Source organism: Lethenteron reissneri, chromosome 71, assembly GCF_015708825.2.
Source record: "Lethenteron reissneri isolate LAM-NWPU_2019-01 chromosome 71, ASM1570882v1, whole genome shotgun sequence".
NCBI lineage: Eukaryota > Metazoa > Chordata > Hyperoartia > Petromyzontiformes > Petromyzontidae > Lethenteron > Lethenteron reissneri.
Genome location: NC_083849.1, coordinates 2,237,999 through 2,256,238, shown reverse-complemented (window position 1 = coordinate 2,256,238; position 18,240 = coordinate 2,237,999). Strand labels below are relative to the sequence as shown.

At 56.0% G+C, this 18,240-nt stretch overlaps 1 protein-coding gene across 1 annotated transcript in view; it reads right to left on the bottom strand.

Annotated features, from left to right (window-relative positions):
- The window catches only part of LOC133361191 (ATP-dependent RNA helicase A protein-like), a 26,092-nt gene that overhangs the window by 4,353 nt on the left and 3,499 nt on the right, over positions 1 to 18,240 (bottom strand). Inside the window, exons 2-6 of the mRNA XM_061580075.1 lie at positions 7,788 to 8,001; positions 6,406 to 6,500; positions 4,858 to 4,931; positions 3,295 to 3,447; positions 2,538 to 2,698 (exon numbers count right to left, since the gene is read on the bottom strand). Of these exons, the coding sequence (XP_061436059.1) occupies positions 2,538 to 2,698; positions 3,295 to 3,447; positions 4,858 to 4,931; positions 6,406 to 6,500; positions 7,788 to 8,001 (697 nt within the window). The remainder of the gene's footprint in view (positions 1 to 2,537; positions 2,699 to 3,294; positions 3,448 to 4,857; positions 4,932 to 6,405; positions 6,501 to 7,787; positions 8,002 to 18,240) is intronic.

The following is an 18,240-nucleotide window of genomic DNA, read 5'->3' as shown; positions in this document are numbered from 1 at the left end:
TCTATGGGTCCTCTGTGATGAGTCTATGGGTCTCTGTGTGGTGAGTCTATGGGTCTCTGTGTGGGTAAGAGTCTATGGGTCGCTGTGTGGTGAGTCTGTGGTCTCTGTGTGATGAGTCTGTGGTCTCTGTGTGATGAGTCTGTGGGTCTCTGTGTGATGAGTCTGTGGGTCTCTGTGTAGTCTATGGTCTCTGTGTGGTGAGTCTGGGTCTCTGTGTGGTAGTCTATGGGTCTCTGTGTGGTGATCTGTGGGTCTCTGTGTGATGAGTCTGTGGGTCTCTGTGTGTGAGTCTGTGGGTCTCTGTGTGATGGTCTGTGGGTCTCTGTGTGATGATCTATGGGTCTCTGTGTGGTAGTCTATGGGTCTCTGTGTGATGTCTGTGGGTCTCTGTGTGGTGAGTCTATGGGTCTCTGTGTGATGAGTCTGTGGTCTCTGTGTGGTAGTCTATGGTCTCTGTGTGGTGAGTCTGTGGGTCTCTGTGTGATGATCTGTGGGTCTCTGTGTGGTGAGTCTGTGGGTCTCTGTGGTGAGTCTGTGGGTCTCTGTGTGATGAGTCTGTGGGTCTCTGTGTGATGAGTCTATGGTCTCTGTGTGGTGAGTCTGTGGGTCTCTGTGTGATTAGTCTGTGGTCTGTGTGATTAGTCTGTGGGTCTCTGTGTGATGAGTCTGTGGGTCTCTGTGTGGTGAGTCTGTGGGTCTCTGTGTGGTGAGTCTATGGGTCTCTGTGTGGTAAGTCTATGGGTCTCTGTGTGATGAGTCTGTGGGTCTCTGTGTGATGAGTCTGTGGGTCTCTGTGTGATGAGTCTATGGGTCTCTGTGGTGATCTGTGGGTCTCTGTGTGGTGAGTCTGTGGGTCTCTGTGTGATGAGTCTGTGGGTCTCTGTGTGGTGAGTCTGTGGGTCTCTGTGTGGTGAGTCTGTGGGTCTCTGTGTGATGAGTCTGTGGGTCTCTGTGTGATGAGTCTATGGGTCTCTGTGTGATGAGTCTGTGGGTCTCTGTGTGATGAGTCTATGGTCTCTGTGTGATGAGTCTGTGGGTCTCTGTGTGGTGAGTCTATGGGTCTCTGTGTGATGAGTCTGTGGGTCTCTGTGTGTGAGTCTATGGGTCTCTGTGTGATGAGTCTGTGGGTCTCTGTGTGATGAGTCTATGGGTCTCTGTGTGGTGAGTCTATGGGTCTCTGTGTGATGAGTCTGTGGGTCTCTGTGTGATGAGTCTGTGGGTCTCTGTGTGAGTCTGTGGGTCTCTGTGTGATGAGTCTATGGGTCTCTGTGTGGTGAGTCTATGGGTCTCTGTGTGATGAGTCTGTGGGTCTCTGTGTGATGAGTCTGTGGGTCTCTGTGTGATGAGTCTGTGGGTCTCTGTGTGATGAGTCTGTGGGTCTCTGTGTGATGAGTCTGTGGGTCTCTGTGTGGTGAGTCTGTGGGTCTCTGTGTGATGAGTCTGTGGGTCTCTGTGTGGTGAGTCTATGGGTCTCTGTGTGATGAGTCTGTGGGTCTCTGTGTGATGAGTCTGTGGGTCTCTGTGTGATGAGTCTGTGGGTCTCTGTGTGATGATCTGTGGGTCTCTGTGTGATGAGTCTGTGGTCTCTGTGTGATGAGTCTGTGGGTCTCTGTGTGATGAGTCTGTGGGTCTCTGTGTGATGAGCGGGGGTCTTCTGTGTGATGAGTCTGTGGGCTCTGTGTGATGAGTCTGTGGGTCCTCTGTGTGATGAGTCTATGAGTCTCTGTGTGGTGAGTCTATGGGTCTCTGTGTGATGAGTCTGTGGGTCTCTGTGTGATGAGTCTGTGGGTCTCTGTGTGGTGAGTCTGTGGGTCTCTGTGTGATGAGTCTATGAGTCTCTGTGTGGTGAGTCTATGGGTCTCTGTGTGATGAGTCTGTGGGTCTCTGTGTGATGAGTCTGTGGGTCTCTGTGTGATGAGTCTGTGGGTCTCTGTGTGATGAGTCTGTGGGTCTCTGTGTGATGAGTCTAGTGGTCTCTGTGTGGTGAGACTATGGGTCTCTGTTTGACTCCTCCCCCCACCCCTTGCCCCCTCGCCACCGTCACCCCCCCACCCACACCACCCACCTCCTGCCCAACTCCCACCCACAAACCCCCTCCCACCTCGCCACCCTGCCCCCAGCCCCACTCACCACCAACTCCCCAATTTCCACTCACCTCCCACCCCCACCCTGTCCCCCCCCCACACCTCTCACACCTCCCACCCCCCCCAATTCCTAACCCCACCCTGCCCCCACCCCCCACTCACCTCCCACCCTCCAGAGGTCGCAAATGGGTTTTGATTCCTTACCCGTACCCGGCCGCACCAGGGTCGCAAACGGCTACCCGTACCCGGCCGGGTACGGGTAGCCGGGTATCGGGTAGGGTACGGGTATCGGGTACCCGGTTGCGACCTCTGCCACCCTCCCACACCTCCCACCCCCCCCCACCTCCCACACCTCCCACCCCCACCCTACCCCCCACACCTCTCACACCCCCCCACCCCACCCCCCCCCCACCCCCCCCAGCCTGCCCCCCCCCCACACCCCCCCCCCCCCACCTCTGAGTGTGTGCTCGGCCTCAATGACGGCGTCGAGGGGGGGCGGCTCGATGGCCTTGGCCAGGAAGTGGCCGATGGCTCCGAGCCGCAGCAGCTTGATGCTGAGCGCCACCTCGTGCAGCGGCGTGCGGAAGATCTCCGGGGTCAGGTGGGACTCCAGCCTGGGGGGGGGTCACGGGGGGGGGGGGGGGGTCACGGGGGGGGGGGTCACGGGGGGGGGTCACGGGGGGGGGGTCACGGGGGGGAAGGGAGTTTGTAAAAATCAACGCGCGAACCGCCACTCACCGCCACCGCCGGCTTCGGCTTCGACGGTGATTTGACGTTGTTTTTGTTGTCGTTGTGACGACGTTCCTACACCCCCCCCACTACACCCCCCCCGCTACACCCCCCCACTACACCCCCCCCCACTACACCCCCCCAACTACACCCCCCCAACTACACCCCCCACTACACCCCCCACTCCACCCCCAATCCACCCCCCCACTCCACCCCCTCCCCACCTCCCCACCCCCCACCTCTCCCCACCCCCCCCCCTCTCCCCCCTACCACCACCCCCCACTCCCCCCCCCACCCCCCACCACCCCAACCCACCTCCCCACCCCCCCCCACTCCATACCCCCACTCCACCTCCCCCCCCACCCCCCCACCACCCCCCACTCCCCCCCCCCACCTCCAACCCCCCACACCACCACCTCCCCCCACACCACCCCCCCCCACCCCCACCCCCCCCCCACTTCCCCCTCCCACCACCGCTCACCGCTTGAAGCGCTCGTGGCTGCACAGGTGGAAGCAGAACCCGGCTCGCACGCGGCCGGCACGCCCTCGCCGCTGCTCCAGGTTGGTCTTGGACGCCCACACGGTGGCGTAGTTGGTCATGTTGTTGTGCGACGTGAACAGCTTCACCTTCTGCCTGCCGGCACGCAGCAACAACAACAACAACAACAAATAAACAAACGACGTCGTCTCGATTTAAAGCTTCTTTCGTGACTGCAGGGATTCACCTTCTTGGTTCTTTCGGTAAAGTCATCACGTAGAAGGGAATTAATAAAATAATACAAAATAAAACATAATAAGATAATTCTCACGACGTTTCGGCCACAACGCAAGCAGCCGTGATAAGAAGGCTCAGTCTTTTGTCAAGGCGCCCTTCCCCCCCCCTCCAACCCAGCATAAATATACGCTCCAAGTGTGGTGTTGTTTCATTCAGACGCTGTCTCCCCGACAGACCTGAGGACGGCTGCTTGCGTTGTGGCCGAAACGTCGTGAGAATTATTTTATTGTGTTTTATTTTTATTATTTTATTACTTCCCTTCTACGTGACGACTTTACCGAAAGAACCAAGAAGATGAACGGCGTCGTCGTCAACGGCGACGCCCTGCTGGCAGGAGGTCGCGTGGTGGAATACACTGGTGACCATGGGTTGTGTGTGCACACACGCACACACGCAGGCGCACGCACGCACACACACACGCACACACACACGCACACACACACGCACACACAAAAGACAAAGACCCCCCCGTGTAGCCTGAACAGACTGTAGGGGCAAGTGGTGTGAGCGAGCACCTATGGCCAGCACCACGCCCAGCCGCCTTTGTCTCCCCGGTGGCGATGATTTTACACACCGCACCAGGTACTCATTTGAGGCCGAGTCGACCTAGGGGAGACCCAGGAACGGTTCAGAAAATCGTCACCGGTGTTGGCCGTGAGGGGGAATCGAATTCGGGTCGTCAGGTTCGTAGCGCTAACCGCTGCACCACCGCTCCCCACAAAACAAAGACAAAGATCCCCCGTGTAGCCTTAACAGACTAGGGGCAAGTGCTGTAAGCAAGCAACTATGAAGGCCGGCACGGTACACGAGCGGGTGGGTGGCCAGCACCACGCCCGGCCGCCTTTGTCTCCCCAATGGCAATGTTTACACACCGCACCGGGTACTCATTTGAGGCCGAGTCGACCTAGGGGAGGCCCGGGACCGGTTCAGATAATCGTCACTGGGTGTTGGCCGTGAGCGGGAATCGAATTCGGGTCGTCAGCTTCGTAGCTCTAACCACTGCACCACCGCTCCCCACAAAACAAAGATCGCCCGTGTAGCCTTAACAGACTGTAGGGGCAAGTGCTGTTAGCCAGCACCTATGAAGGCCGGCACGGCACACGAGGGGGTGGCTGGCCAGCACCACGCCCGGCCACCTTTGTCTCCCCAGTGGCGATGTTCACTACACACCGCACCAGGTACTCATTTGAGGCTGAGTCGACCTAGGGGAGGCCCAGGACCGGTTCAGATAATCGGTGTTGGCCGTGAGCGGGGGGGGGGGATCCGTACTTGCAGGAGTCGATGACGTAGACGACATCGTTGATGGTGATGCTCGTCTCGGCGATGTTGGTCGACAGGATCACCTGGTGCACCAGGACATGGCGGGGGGGGGGAGAGGGGCAGTCACGGTGGTGGCGGTGATGATAGCGGTGTTGGCGACGCTAGCGGTGGTGGCGGTGATGATAGCGGTGGTGATAGCGGTGGCGACGATGATAAAGGCGGAAGCGATGGTGACGGTGGTGATGATGACAGTGGTGACGATGTTGGTGACGGTGATGACGATGATGACGATGATGACTGTGGTGACGGTGAAGATGACTGTGGTGACGATGATGGTGACGGTGGTGACGATTGTGACGATGTTGGTGATGGTGTCGGTCATGACGATGATGACGTCAATGATGACGATGATGGTGGTGGTAACGACGATGATGACGGTGGTGACGATGATAAAGGTGGCGACAGTGATGACGGTGGTGACAGTGGTGACGATGTTGGTGACGATGATTGTGACGGTGGTGACGATTGTGACGATGCTGGTGATGGTGTCGGTCATGACGATGATGACGTCAATGATGACGATGATGACGATGATGGTGGTGGTAACGACGATGATGACTGTGGTGACAATGATGGTGACGGTGGTGACGATGATAAAGGTGGCGACAGTGATGACGGTGGTGACAGTGGTGACAATGTTGGTGACGAAGTTGGTGACGATTTTGATGATGTTGGTGACGGTGGTGTCGGTGATGACGATGATGACGGTGGTGACGGTGATAATGGTGGTAACGACGATGATGACTGTGATGACGGTGAAGATGACGGTGGTGACGATGTTGGTGACGGTGGTGTCGGTGATGACGATGATGACGATGATAATGGTGGTAACGACGATGATGACTGTGATGACGGTGAAGATGACGGTGGTGACGATGTTGGTGACGGTGGTGTCGGTGATGACGATGATGACGATGATAATGGTGGTAACGACGATGATGACTGTGGTGACGATGATGGTGACGGTAGTGACGATGATAAAGGTGGAAGCGATGGTGACGGTGGTGATGATGATGACGATGTTGGCGACGGTGGTGTCGGTGATCACGATGATTACGACTGTGGTGACGATGATGGTGACGGTGGCGACGGTGGTGACGATGATGATGGCGACGGTGGTGACGATGATGATGATGATGACGATGGTGACGATGATGATGATGACGGTGATGACGATGACGATGATGATGACGACGGTGACGATGATGATGATGATGACGGTGGCGGTGGTGACGATGATAATGATGATGACGACGGTGACAATGATGATGATGATGACGGTGGTGACGATGATGATGACGTCAATGATGATGACGACGACGATGATGACGACGATGCCGACGATGATGACGACAATGATGATGACAATAACGATGATGACGATGATGATGACGACGATGCCGATAGCAGCGATCACGACGTCAATGATGATGATGACAATGATGACGACGATGATGATGACGATGATGACGACGATGCCGACAGCAGCGACGGCACCTTGGTGACGTTGTCAGGCACGCTGTCGAACACCAGACGCTGCTCCTCCCGCGGGATCTGCGAGTGGAGCGGCAGGATCCGGTACCGGCCCCCCCCTGCTCACCACGCAAAGACAAAGATCCCCCGTGTAGCCTCAACAGACCGTCGGGGCAAGTGCTGTTAGCGAGAAGCAGCACCTGTGAAGGCTACCGGCACTGTGGCACACGAGGGGGTGGGTGGCCAGCACCACGCCCGGCCGCCTTTGTCTCCCCAGTGGCGATGTTTACCACATCGCACCGGGTACTCATTTCATGCCGAGACGACCTAGGGGAGGCCCAGGACCGGGTCAGATAATCGTCCACCGGTGTTGGCCGTGAGCGGGAATCGAACTCGGGTCGCCGGGTTCGTAGTGCAGCGTAGCGCTAACTGCTGCACCACCGCTCCCCCCACAATACACACAAAGACAAAGATCCCCCGTATAGCTTGAACGGACTGTTGGGGCAAGTGCTGTTAGCGAGCGCCTATGAAGGCCGGCACGGCACACGAGGGGGTGGGTGGCCAGCACCACGCTCGGCCGCCTTTGTCTCCCCAGTGGCGATGTTTACACACCGCACCAAGCTACTTATTTGAGGCCGAGTCTACCTACGAGAGGACACCAGGACCGGTTCAAATAACACTGGTTAACAAAAAATAAACATTTTTTTCTGGCCTGGACTTTTGCTAATTTCAGGGTGCCGATTCCAAATCTCATCTCAAATTTGCTCTATCACATCTCATTTGTATGCTATCGGCATACCCCATTTTCATTAAATTTTACCCGAAATTAACTCCGTCACTTACGATTGCAAGTTGTTGCGAGTCAGTGGCTGCTTTAGTGTTAAAATACGGTGCTGTGTTTTTAGGACGGTGTGTTTATAATATCATTTTATGTAGATATCCACATTTATTTAATACTTTTCTTCTGCAGTTTTTATTGAAAATGCAATATTTGATATCTCAAAAACCTGATGTGATGGACAAAAATTAACCCGTAAAAACCTCTGGCTTGAGATGGCTGCCACCTATGGGTCAGATGATTGCCTGCCACCATTAAGCAATTGGTAATTAAATATAATTTATTTTTTACTAAAAAGTGTAAAATTTTGGAAAAAAAAATTTCACGAACATTAATTGTCTGTCACAACGAGTCTGTGTGCAAAATGTCCGCTCGATTGGATCACGGGAAGTTGGTTAAAAAACGACCGAAAGATTTGCACGGTCCTAAGCAAGCAAGTGAACTTAATATAAAGGATTTAAAAACTGATGCCAGATCTGGAAGCACCCCCCCCCCCCTCCTCCCCCGCCCCCCCCCGGTCCCCCTCACCGGACCGGCATCGCCCACCGCAACAAAACCGCGGCCTCACCAAAGTGCGGCAAGTTCTCCAGGTACTTCTGCAGCGCGAAGATCAGGTTCCAGCCGGGCAGGAAGACCAGGATGGCGCCGTGAACGCTGAGCGTGCCGATGTAGCGAATCAGCGCCTCCACCAGCTCGAAGGACAGCTCCTTCTCGCTGAGCTGCGCCATCGCTCGCTTCGTCGCCTCGGAGTAGCCGGCGGCGCAGATCTGGTTGCAGTTCACCTGCGGAGAACGCCGGGGTCGAGGTCAGGGGTCGGGGGTGGTGGTTAGGCGGCGGTGGTGATTCTCAGCTCAACACGGTGTGGGTTAGGCGTCACCGGTGTTGGTGGCCGTGAGCGGGAACCGAATTTGGGTCGCCGGGTTCGTAGCGCAGCGTAGCTGAGCGCTGCGCCGCAGCTCCCCAAACACACACGCACGCACGCACGTGCACGTGCACGCGCGCGCACGCGCGCACACACGCACGCACACATGCACGCAGGCAAACACACGAAAACATACACGCGCACAACCGCACGCGCGCATGCACATGCCAACACGCCAACGCACACACACACGCACCAATTAACACACGCAAACGCGCAAACACACGAACCCAAACACACGAACACCCACACGCGCACACACACGCACCAAAATACACACCACACGCACACACACATGTGTAGAGGTGATACGCGCTGGGATTAAGGATCGTATGCACAGTGTGTGATGATTGGCTGTGTAGGTGGTGACGCGCGCTGACGGTGGAGGATCAGGGGTCAGCGCGGGGTCGTGGGTTACGGGGTACCGATTGGCTGTGGGCGGTGACGCGCTGAGAGGGAGTGATCAGGTGGCAGCGCAGTGTGATTGGTGGAGTAATGTTAACACGCGCTGGGGAAAGCGGATCGTAGAGAGAGTGCGTCGTGATTGGGTCATTAAGGAACGACGCTCACGTCGACGCCGCATCAGCTCCGTCCCTCGTGAGCAGGGGCTATAAAAGGGGATGCACACAGGCGTAAGGGCAGTGTGTAACCAGCGAAGAATGAAGACGGGGATGAAGACCTAGAGCCCTGCGGTACCTAGCCCCGCTGTCCTAAGGGGACCGGGACTCTGTGTAACCCAGAGGCGAGTGTAGTGGGTGTAGCCATAGGGCTTACACGAGTCGAGTGTATTGTGTAGCCAGAGGCATAGGGCTTACACGAGTCGAGTGTATTGTGTAGCCAGAGGCATAGGGCTTACACGAGTCGAGTATATGGTGTGTAGCCAGAGGCCTAGAGCTTATACGAGATTAGCGGAGTGTGTCGGAGGAAGAAGGAAGACCACACGTTGTATTGTGATACCTAAAGGATTTAATAAAAGTGTGTTACCCGTCAAGAAGTTCCTGCCGTCAATTCCCATACTTCAACTGGTGTCAGAAGTGGGGTACAGAATTGTGGCTGCCTCAGCGGGTTCATCCGTCGTTACCGGATCGATTGATGGGGTCGAGGTCAGGGTGTTAGTGGACACGGGGGCATCGGCGACTATTATTTCGGATCTCATTTATAATATTCTCCCGGTACAATGTCGTCCGCTTCTTCCGGTGGATGTGCCATTTTACGCCGCTAACGGGGGATCGTTGGGCATTATCGGTCAGATTAGGGCGTCCATTTGCATTGGTGATATCAAATTGTCGGGACCCGTTTTCGTTTCATCTTCCCTGGCGGTTCCTTGCCTATTGGGCACTGATTTTTTGGCGAAAATGCCCATCAAAATTCTCATTGATCAGCGTTGCATTGAACTACCATCGGGTCGCCGTATTTCATTTTTGACGAGCCCTAATGTAATTCGGACGGCGTGCGCTACCATTCAGGCGTTAGCAACACAGACCGTGCACGTGCCCCCGGGTTCACAAATGTTGATTCCCCTCCGGTTACGGAAGCCATGGGGGAAGGAGGCCTCGGAACAGGCCATGCTTTTGGGTCCTTCTAATAGAACTGTTGGAGGTCTCGATTTATCGGTGGCTCACACTTTGGTTGGGGCAGACAGGGATCCGTTTGTCATGGTTTTAAACGCTGGGGCGCGGCCGGCCGTCATTCAGCAGGGCACCGTGCTGGCTCACGCGGCACGGGTCCCTGCGGAGGAGAGGCTGGTTGCGCAGGTTGATCCGAGCCCCACGAATAGCGTACCATCAAAGGAGGACCTAGATTGGATTGATATGCTGTGCGCGGACTCTGACGATTTGTCAGCGGTACAGTTGGGCGCGTTGCGCGGGTTGCTGATTGAATTTTCGGATGTCTTCAGTAAACATAAGTATGATATCGGATGCACGGACCTGCTACGCCACCACATTGAAACGGGCGATGCGGCACCGGTCAGGCAAAATCCCTTCCGACTGAGTCCTGCTGAGAAGGAACATGTTCAGTCGGCAGTTAACGATATGCTGGAAGCCGACATTATTTCGCCTTCTTCCAGTCCTTGGGGAGCACCTATTGTGCTCGTTAAAAAGCAGGACGGGTCCCTGCGATTTTGCGTCGATTTCCGCCGCCTGAATAAGATCTCGGTGGCCGACGCGTATCCGCTCCCCAGGATGGACGAGTCTCTCGACGCATTGTCCGGTGCGCGATACTTTTCGACTCTTGATTTATTGTCCGGATTTTGGCAGTTGCCACTCGACGAGGAGTCTAAGCCTAAGACTGCATTCCGGACTCCAGGGGGCCTGTTTCAGTTTAACCGGTTACCCATGGGACTTCACTCCTCTCCTGCGACGTTTCAGCGTCTTATGGAATTGGTTTTGTCGGGCTTGCAGTGGGAAACGTGCCTCATTTACCTTGACGATGTCATTGTTTTCGGTAAAACGTTCGAAGAACACCTCCAGCGATTGAGAGGGGTGTTCTCGCGAATGCGATCGGCTAAATTAAAGGTTAAACCGGCCAAATGCCATCTTTTTCGTAAATCCGTGAGGTACTTGGGTCACATTGTCGACTCTTCGGGGATTTCTACCGATCCTGCGAAGACGGACTGTGTCAGTTCGTGGCCGACGCCCACGTCAGTGTCAGACGTGCGCAGTTTCATCGGTTTTGCTTCGTATTATCGCCGATTCGTTGAGCACTTCGCCACCATTGCAAAGCCCTTGCACGCTTTAACGGCAAAAGGAGTGAAGTTCCGGTGGGGACCGGAGGAGGAGGCTGCATTCTGCTCCCTCCGGGACGCCTTGGTAAGAGCCCCACCCTTGCGCTATCCGGACTTTGAGAGTCCCTTCTTGCTAGACACGGATGCTAGCAACACGGGCATTGGGGGGGTGCTGTCCCAAGTCATTGGAGGGGTCGAACGGGTGGTCGCCTATGGTAGCAGGGTGTTGTCGCCGGCAGAGCAGCGCTACTGCGTCACCCGTCGTGAACTACTTGCCATTGTTTTTTTTGTACAACAATTCAGGCCATATCTCTATGGTCGTCATTTCACGGTCCGGACGGACCATGCGGCGCTCCAGTATTCATTACGGGTTGCCCAGCCCTCGGGCCAATTGTCGCGGTGGTTGGAAGTCCTCCAGGACTATCAGTTCACGACTACGTACCGTAAAGGGTTGCGACACACGAATGCCGATGCCCTGTCGCGGTTGTTGCCTTGTCACAAATGTGCGTGCTTATCGGGATCGGCGCGCTGTAAACCTCCGGTTACGGAAGGTAGGGAGGCGTTGGTTGCGACCGCGAGCACACCAATTGGGGATGGTCCCGCTACCCCAGGGGGTCAGGACTCGCTGCTCTCACTGTCGTTGATTGAGTGGGGCCGTCTCCAAATGGCGGACAGCTCCCTGCTGGCATTGCGCCGAAAGACGGAGGGTTCCGAAGGTAGCCACGACCGAACTGGCTCCTACGAGCTTAAGCAGGGCCTGTTGATGAGATGGGACAGTTTGTCCCGGCGGCATTCGATTGTGGTGCCTTCTGCTGTGAGGGGGAAGGTTGTCTTGGCCGCACACGAACGCCTCTTGCATTTGGGAGTTAACAAAACGCTTGCCCTGCTTCAGCGTGACTATTATTGGCCGGGAATGGGGGGTGACGTGGTGAATATTCTGAAGGGTTGTGTTGAGTGCGCCAGACGGAAACCACCGCCCGTGGCAGCTAATCCACCGCTGCAATCTATTCAGGTCTCGCGCATTAACGAGCTCGTTGCACTCGATATTCTGGGGCCCTTTCCGGTCACGCCTAGGGGTAATAAGTACCTGTTGGTGGGGGTCGAATATTTTACCCGGTGGCCTATGGCGTGGCCACTCGCCAACCAGTCGGCGGCGGCTGTGACGGACGCCTTTGTCCAGGGCTACGTCCTGGACAAGGGGGCTCCCGAACGCTTGCTGACTGACCAAGGGAAAAATTTTTCGAGTAAATTACTGCAGGAGGTGTGCGACCTGTTGGGTACCAAAAAGGTGCGTACCTCCCCGTACCACCCGCAGACAGACGGGATGGTGGAGAGGCTTAACAGGACATTGACCTCTATGCTGTGCCAGCAGGTGTGTGAGTCGCATGTTGATTGGGACCTGCAGGTCCCTGGGGTCCTTGCCGCGTATAGAATGGCCCCCCATGCAGCTACGGGGTTTTCCCCGTTTTTTCTAATGTACGGCCGGGAAGCCGACCCGCCCATGGAAACGCAGCTGGGTCTGCCCGCACCACGAACTAATTCTAAATTGGCAGAGCATATTAAATTTAATATTCATAAACTGACAGAGGCAAGGGAGGCCGCACGGCTTAATTCGCGGGCTCGCCAAATTGCGAACGAGCGGTTGCGGGCACGGAAGGTATCCGTGCACAATTGGGAACCAGGTGACAAGGCCTGGCTGCATTGCCCTCAGGCACCTTTGGCCACGTCGCCTAAATTGTTGAAGCCGTGGCGGGGACCCGTGGAGGTCGTGCGGGTTGCGCGCCCCCAGTGCGTTCAGATAAAATGAGGGAAACGCCGTTGGTACGTCCACCCCTCCCGACTGAAACCGTTCTCGCCTCCGTATGGCCTCCCCTTGTGTCGTGAGGGCCGAGCATGTGACGTGACCGACGACCCTGAGGGGGAATTGTCCTTGCCTGCTCCTCACATGTCTCCGCCTGACCCGCTCCCAGGTGTCTCGGAACTGACTGCTGCCGACCACCGGCGGCCGGATCTCCACGGCGGGGCCGGTCCTTCCAGGCCCGATCCGTGCCGTCTAGAGCTGCCGGAGACACCGGACGGTCGCCAACGTCCCGTTCCATACGACGGACCGGCCAGACGGACTCGCGCTAGGTCGCGCTACTTTGTGTAATCTACCACGTGCGGAGTCGAGGCAGCCGGAGCGCCTCGGCACTGCGTGGGTCACGGTGACACTTGGCGCGTTCGTTTTACGGTGTTCGCTTTTATTGTGTTGTTCGTCGGGCTGTATATTGCTTCGTATTTAAGGTTGTGTTATGTTGTTGTTGTTGTGTTACGGGGCACACTGGGATGTGGAGTTCTTTATTACTGCGTTGCGTTATGTTGTGTTGTAGGTTAACAGCCGGGCCGGCTGCAAGCTATGTGGGAGGGGGTGATGTAGAGGTGATACGCGCTGGGATTAAGGATCGTATGCACAGTGTGTGATGATTGGCTGTGTAGGTGGTGACGCGCGCTGACGGTGGAGGATCAGGGGTCAGCGCGGGGTCGTGGGTTACGGGGTACCGATTGGCTGTGGGCGGTGACGCGCTGAGAGGGAGTGATCAGGTGGCAGCGCAGTGTGATTGGTGGAGTAATGTTAACACGCGCTGGGGAAAGCGGATCGTAGAGAGAGTGCGTCGTGATTGGGTCATTAAGGAACGACGCTCACGTCGACGCCGCATCAGCTCCGTCCCTCGTGAGCAGGGGCTATAAAAGGGGATGCACACAGGCGTAAGGGCAGTGTGTAACCAGCGAAGAATGAAGACGGGGATGAAGACCTAGAGCCCTGCGGTACCTAGCCCCGCTGTCCTAAGGGGACCGGGACTCTGTGTAACCCAGAGGCGAGTGTAGTGGGTGTAGCCATAGGGCTTACACGAGTCGAGTGTATTGTGTAGCCAGAGGCATAGGGCTTACACGAGTCGAGTGTATTGTGTAGCCAGAGGCATAGGGCTTACACGAGTCGAGTATATGGTGTGTAGCCAGAGGCCTAGAGCTTATACGAGATTAGCGGAGTGTGTCGGAGGAAGAAGGAAGACCACACGTTGTATTGTGATACCTAAAGGATTTAATAAAAGTGTGTTACCCGTCAAGAAGTTCCTGCCGTCAATTCCCATACTTCAACTGGTGTCAGAAGTGGGGTACAGAATTGTGGCTGCCTCAGCGGGTTCATCCGTCGTTACCGGATCGATTGATGGGGTCGAGGTCAGGGTGTTAGTGGACACGGGGGCATCGGCGACTATTATTTCGGATCTCATTTATAATATTCTCCCGGTACAATGTCGTCCGCTTCTTCCGGTGGATGTGCCATTTTACGCCGCTAACGGGGGATCGTTGGGCATTATCGGTCAGATTAGGGCGTCCATTTGCATTGGTGATATCAAATTGTCGGGACCCGTTTTCGTTTCATCTTCCCTGGCGGTTCCTTGCCTATTGGGCACTGATTTTTTGGCGAAAATGCCCATCAAAATTCTCATTGATCAGCGTTGCATTGAACTACCATCGGGTCGCCGTATTTCATTTTTGACGAGCCCTAATGTAATTCGGACGGCGTGCGCTACCATTCAGGCGTTAGCAACACAGACCGTGCACGTGCCCCCGGGTTCACAAATGTTGATTCCCCTCCGGTTACGGAAGCCATGGGGGAAGGAGGCCTCGGAACAGGCCATGCTTTTGGGTCCTTCTAATAGGGCTGTTGGAGGTCTCGATTTATCGGTGGCTCACACTTTGGTTGGGGCAGACAGGGATCCGTTTGTCATGGTTTTAAACGCTGGGGCGCGGCCGGCCGTCATTCAGCAGGGCACCGTGCTGGCTCACGCGGCACGGGTCCCTGCGGAGGAGAGGCTGGTTGCGCAGGTTGATCCGAGCCCCACGAATAGCGTACCATCAAAGGAGGACCTAGATTGGATTGATATGCTGTGCGCGGACTCTGACGATTTGTCAGCGGTACAGTTGGGCGCGTTGCGCGGGTTGCTGATTGAATTTTCGGATGTCTTCAGTAAACATAAGTATGATATCGGATGCACGGACCTGCTACGCCACCACATTGAAACGGGCGATGCGGCACCGGTCAGGCAAAATCCCTTCCGACTGAGTCCTGCTGAGAAGGAACATGTTCAGTCGGCAGTTAACGATATGCTGGAAGCCGACATTATTTCGCCTTCTTCCAGTCCTTGGGGAGCACCTATTGTGCTCGTTAAAAAGCAGGACGGGTCCCTGCGATTTTGCGTCGATTTCCGCCGCCTGAATAAGATCTCGGTGGCCGACGCGTATCCGCTCCCCAGGATGGACGAGTCTCTCGACGCATTGTCCGGTGCGCGATACTTTTCGACTCTTGATTTATTGTCCGGATTTTGGCAGTTGCCACTCGACGAGGAGTCTAAGCCTAAGACTGCATTCCGGACTCCAGGGGGCCTGTTTCAGTTTAACCGGTTACCCATGGGACTTCACTCCTCTCCTGCGACGTTTCAGCGTCTTATGGAATTGGTTTTGTCGGGCTTGCAGTGGGAAACGTGCCTCATTTACCTTGACGATGTCATTGTTTTCGGTAAAACGTTCGAAGAACACCTCCAGCGATTGAGAGGGGTGTTCTCGCGAATGCGATCGGCTAAATTAAAGGTTAAACCGGCCAAATGCCATCTTTTTCGTAAATCCGTGAGGTACTTGGGTCACATTGTCGACTCTTCGGGGATTTCTACCGATCCTGCGAAGACGGACTGTGTCAGTTCGTGGCCGACGCCCACGTCAGTGTCAGACGTGCGCAGTTTCATCGGTTTTGCTTCGTATTATCGCCGATTCGTTGAGCACTTCGCCACCATTGCAAAGCCCTTGCACGCTTTAACGGCAAAAGGAGTGAAGTTCCGGTGGGGACCGGAGGAGGAGGCTGCATTCTGCTCCCTCCGGGACGCCTTGGTAAGAGCCCCACCCTTGCGCTATCCGGACTTTGAGAGTCCCTTCTTGCTAGACACGGATGCTAGCAACACGGGCATTGGGGGGGTGCTGTCCCAAGTCATTGGAGGGGTCGAACGGGTGGTCGCCTATGGTAGCAGGGTGTTGTCGCCGGCAGAGCAGCGCTACTGCGTCACCCGTCGTGAACTACTTGCCATTGTTTTTTTTGTACAACAATTCAGGCCATATCTCTATGGTCGTCATTTCACGGTCCGGACGGACCATGCGGCGCTCCAGTATTCATTACGGGTTGCCCAGCCCTCGGGCCAATTGTCGCGGTGGTTGGAAGTCCTCCAGGACTATCAGTTCACGACTACGTACCGTAAAGGGTTGCGACACACGAATGCCGATGCCCTGTCGCGGTTGTTGCCTTGTCACAAATGTGCGTGCTTATCGGGATCGGCGCGCTGTAAACCTCCGGTTACGGAAGGTAGGGAGGCGTTGGTTGCGACCGCGAGCACACCAATTGGGGATGGTCCCGCTACCCCAGGGGGTCAGGACTCGCTGCTCTCACTGTCGTTGATTGAGTGGGGCCGTCTCCAAATGGCGGACAGCTCCCTGCTGGCATTGCGCCGAAAGACGGAGGGTTCCGAAGGTAGCCACGACCGAACTGGCTCCTACGAGCTTAAGCAGGGCCTGTTGATGAGATGGGACAGTTTGTCCCGGCGGCATTCGATTGTGGTGCCTTCTGCTGTGAGGGGGAAGGTTGTCTTGGCCGCACACGAACGCCTCTTGCATTTGGGAGTTAACAAAACGCTTGCCCTGCTTCAGCGTGACTATTATTGGCCGGGAATGGGGGGTGACGTGGTGAATATTCTGAAGGGTTGTGTTGAGTGCGCCAGACGGAAACCACCGCCCGTGGCAGCTAATCCACCGCTGCAATCTATTCAGGTCTCGCGCATTAACGAGCTCGTTGCACTCGATATTCTGGGGCCCTTTCCGGTCACGCCTAGGGGTAATAAGTACCTGTTGGTGGGGGTCGAATATTTTACCCGGTGGCCTATGGCGTGGCCACTCGCCAACCAGTCGGCGGCGGCTGTGACGGACGCCTTTGTCCAGGGCTACGTCCTGGACAAGGGGGCTCCCGAACGCTTGCTGACTGACCAAGGGAAAAATTTTTCGAGTAAATTACTGCAGGAGGTGTGCGACCTGTTGGGTACCAAAAGGTGCGTACCTCCCCGTACCACCCGCAGACAGACGGGATGGTGGAGAGGCTTAACAGGACATTGACCTCTATGCTGTGCCAGCAGGTGTGTGAGTCGCATGTTGATTGGGACCTGCAGGTCCCTGGGGTCCTTGCCGCGTATAGAATGGCCCCCCATGCAGCTACGGGGTTTTCCCCGTTTTTTCTAATGTACGGCCGGGAAGCCGACCCGCCCATGGAAACGCAGCTGGGTCTGCCCGCACCACGAACTAATTCTAAATTGGCAGAGCATATTAAATTTAATATTCATAAACTGACAGAGGCAAGGGAGGCCGCACGGCTTAATTCGCGGGCTCGCCAAATTGCGAACGAGCGGTTGCGGGCACGGAAGGTATCCGTGCACAATTGGGAACCAGGTGACAAGGCCTGGCTGCATTGCCCTCAGGCACCTTTGGCCACGTCGCCTAAATTGTTGAAGCCGTGGCGGGGACCCGTGGAGGTCGTGCGGGTTGCGCGCCCCAGTGCGTTCAGATAAAATGGGGGAAACGCCGTTGGTACGTCCACCCCTCCCGACTGAAACCGTTCTCCGCCTCCGTATGGCCTCCCCTTGTGTCGTGAGGGCCGAGCATGTGACGTGACCGACGACCCTGAGGGGGAATTGTCCTTGCCTGCTCCTCACATGTCTCCGCCTGACCCGCTCCTAGGTGTCCTCGGAACTGACTGCTGCCGACCACCGGCGGCCGGATCTCCACGGCGGGGCCGGTCCTTCCAGGCCCGATCCGTGCCGTCTAGAGCTGCCGGAGACACCGGACGGTCGCCAACGTCCCGTTCCATACGACGGACCGGCCAGACGGACTCGCGCTAGGTCGCGCTACTTTGTGTAATCTACCACGTGCGGAGTCGAGGCAGCCGGAGCGCCTCGGCACTGCGTGGGTCACGGTGACACTTGGCGCGTTCGTTTTACGGTGTTCGCTTTTATTGTGTTGTTCGTCGGGCTGTATATGCTTCGTATTTAGGTTGTGTTATGTTGTTGTTGTTGTGTTACGGGGCACACTGGGATGTGGAGTTCTTTATTACTGCGTTGCGTTATGTTGTGTTGTAGGTTAACAGCCGGGCCGGCTGCAAGCTATGTGGGAGGGGGTTGATGTAGAGGTGATACGCGCTGGGATTAAGGATCGTATGCACAGTGTGTGATGATTGGCTGTGTAGGTGGTGACGCGCGCTGACGGTGGAGGATCAGGGGTCAGCGCGGGGTCGTGGGTTACGGGGTA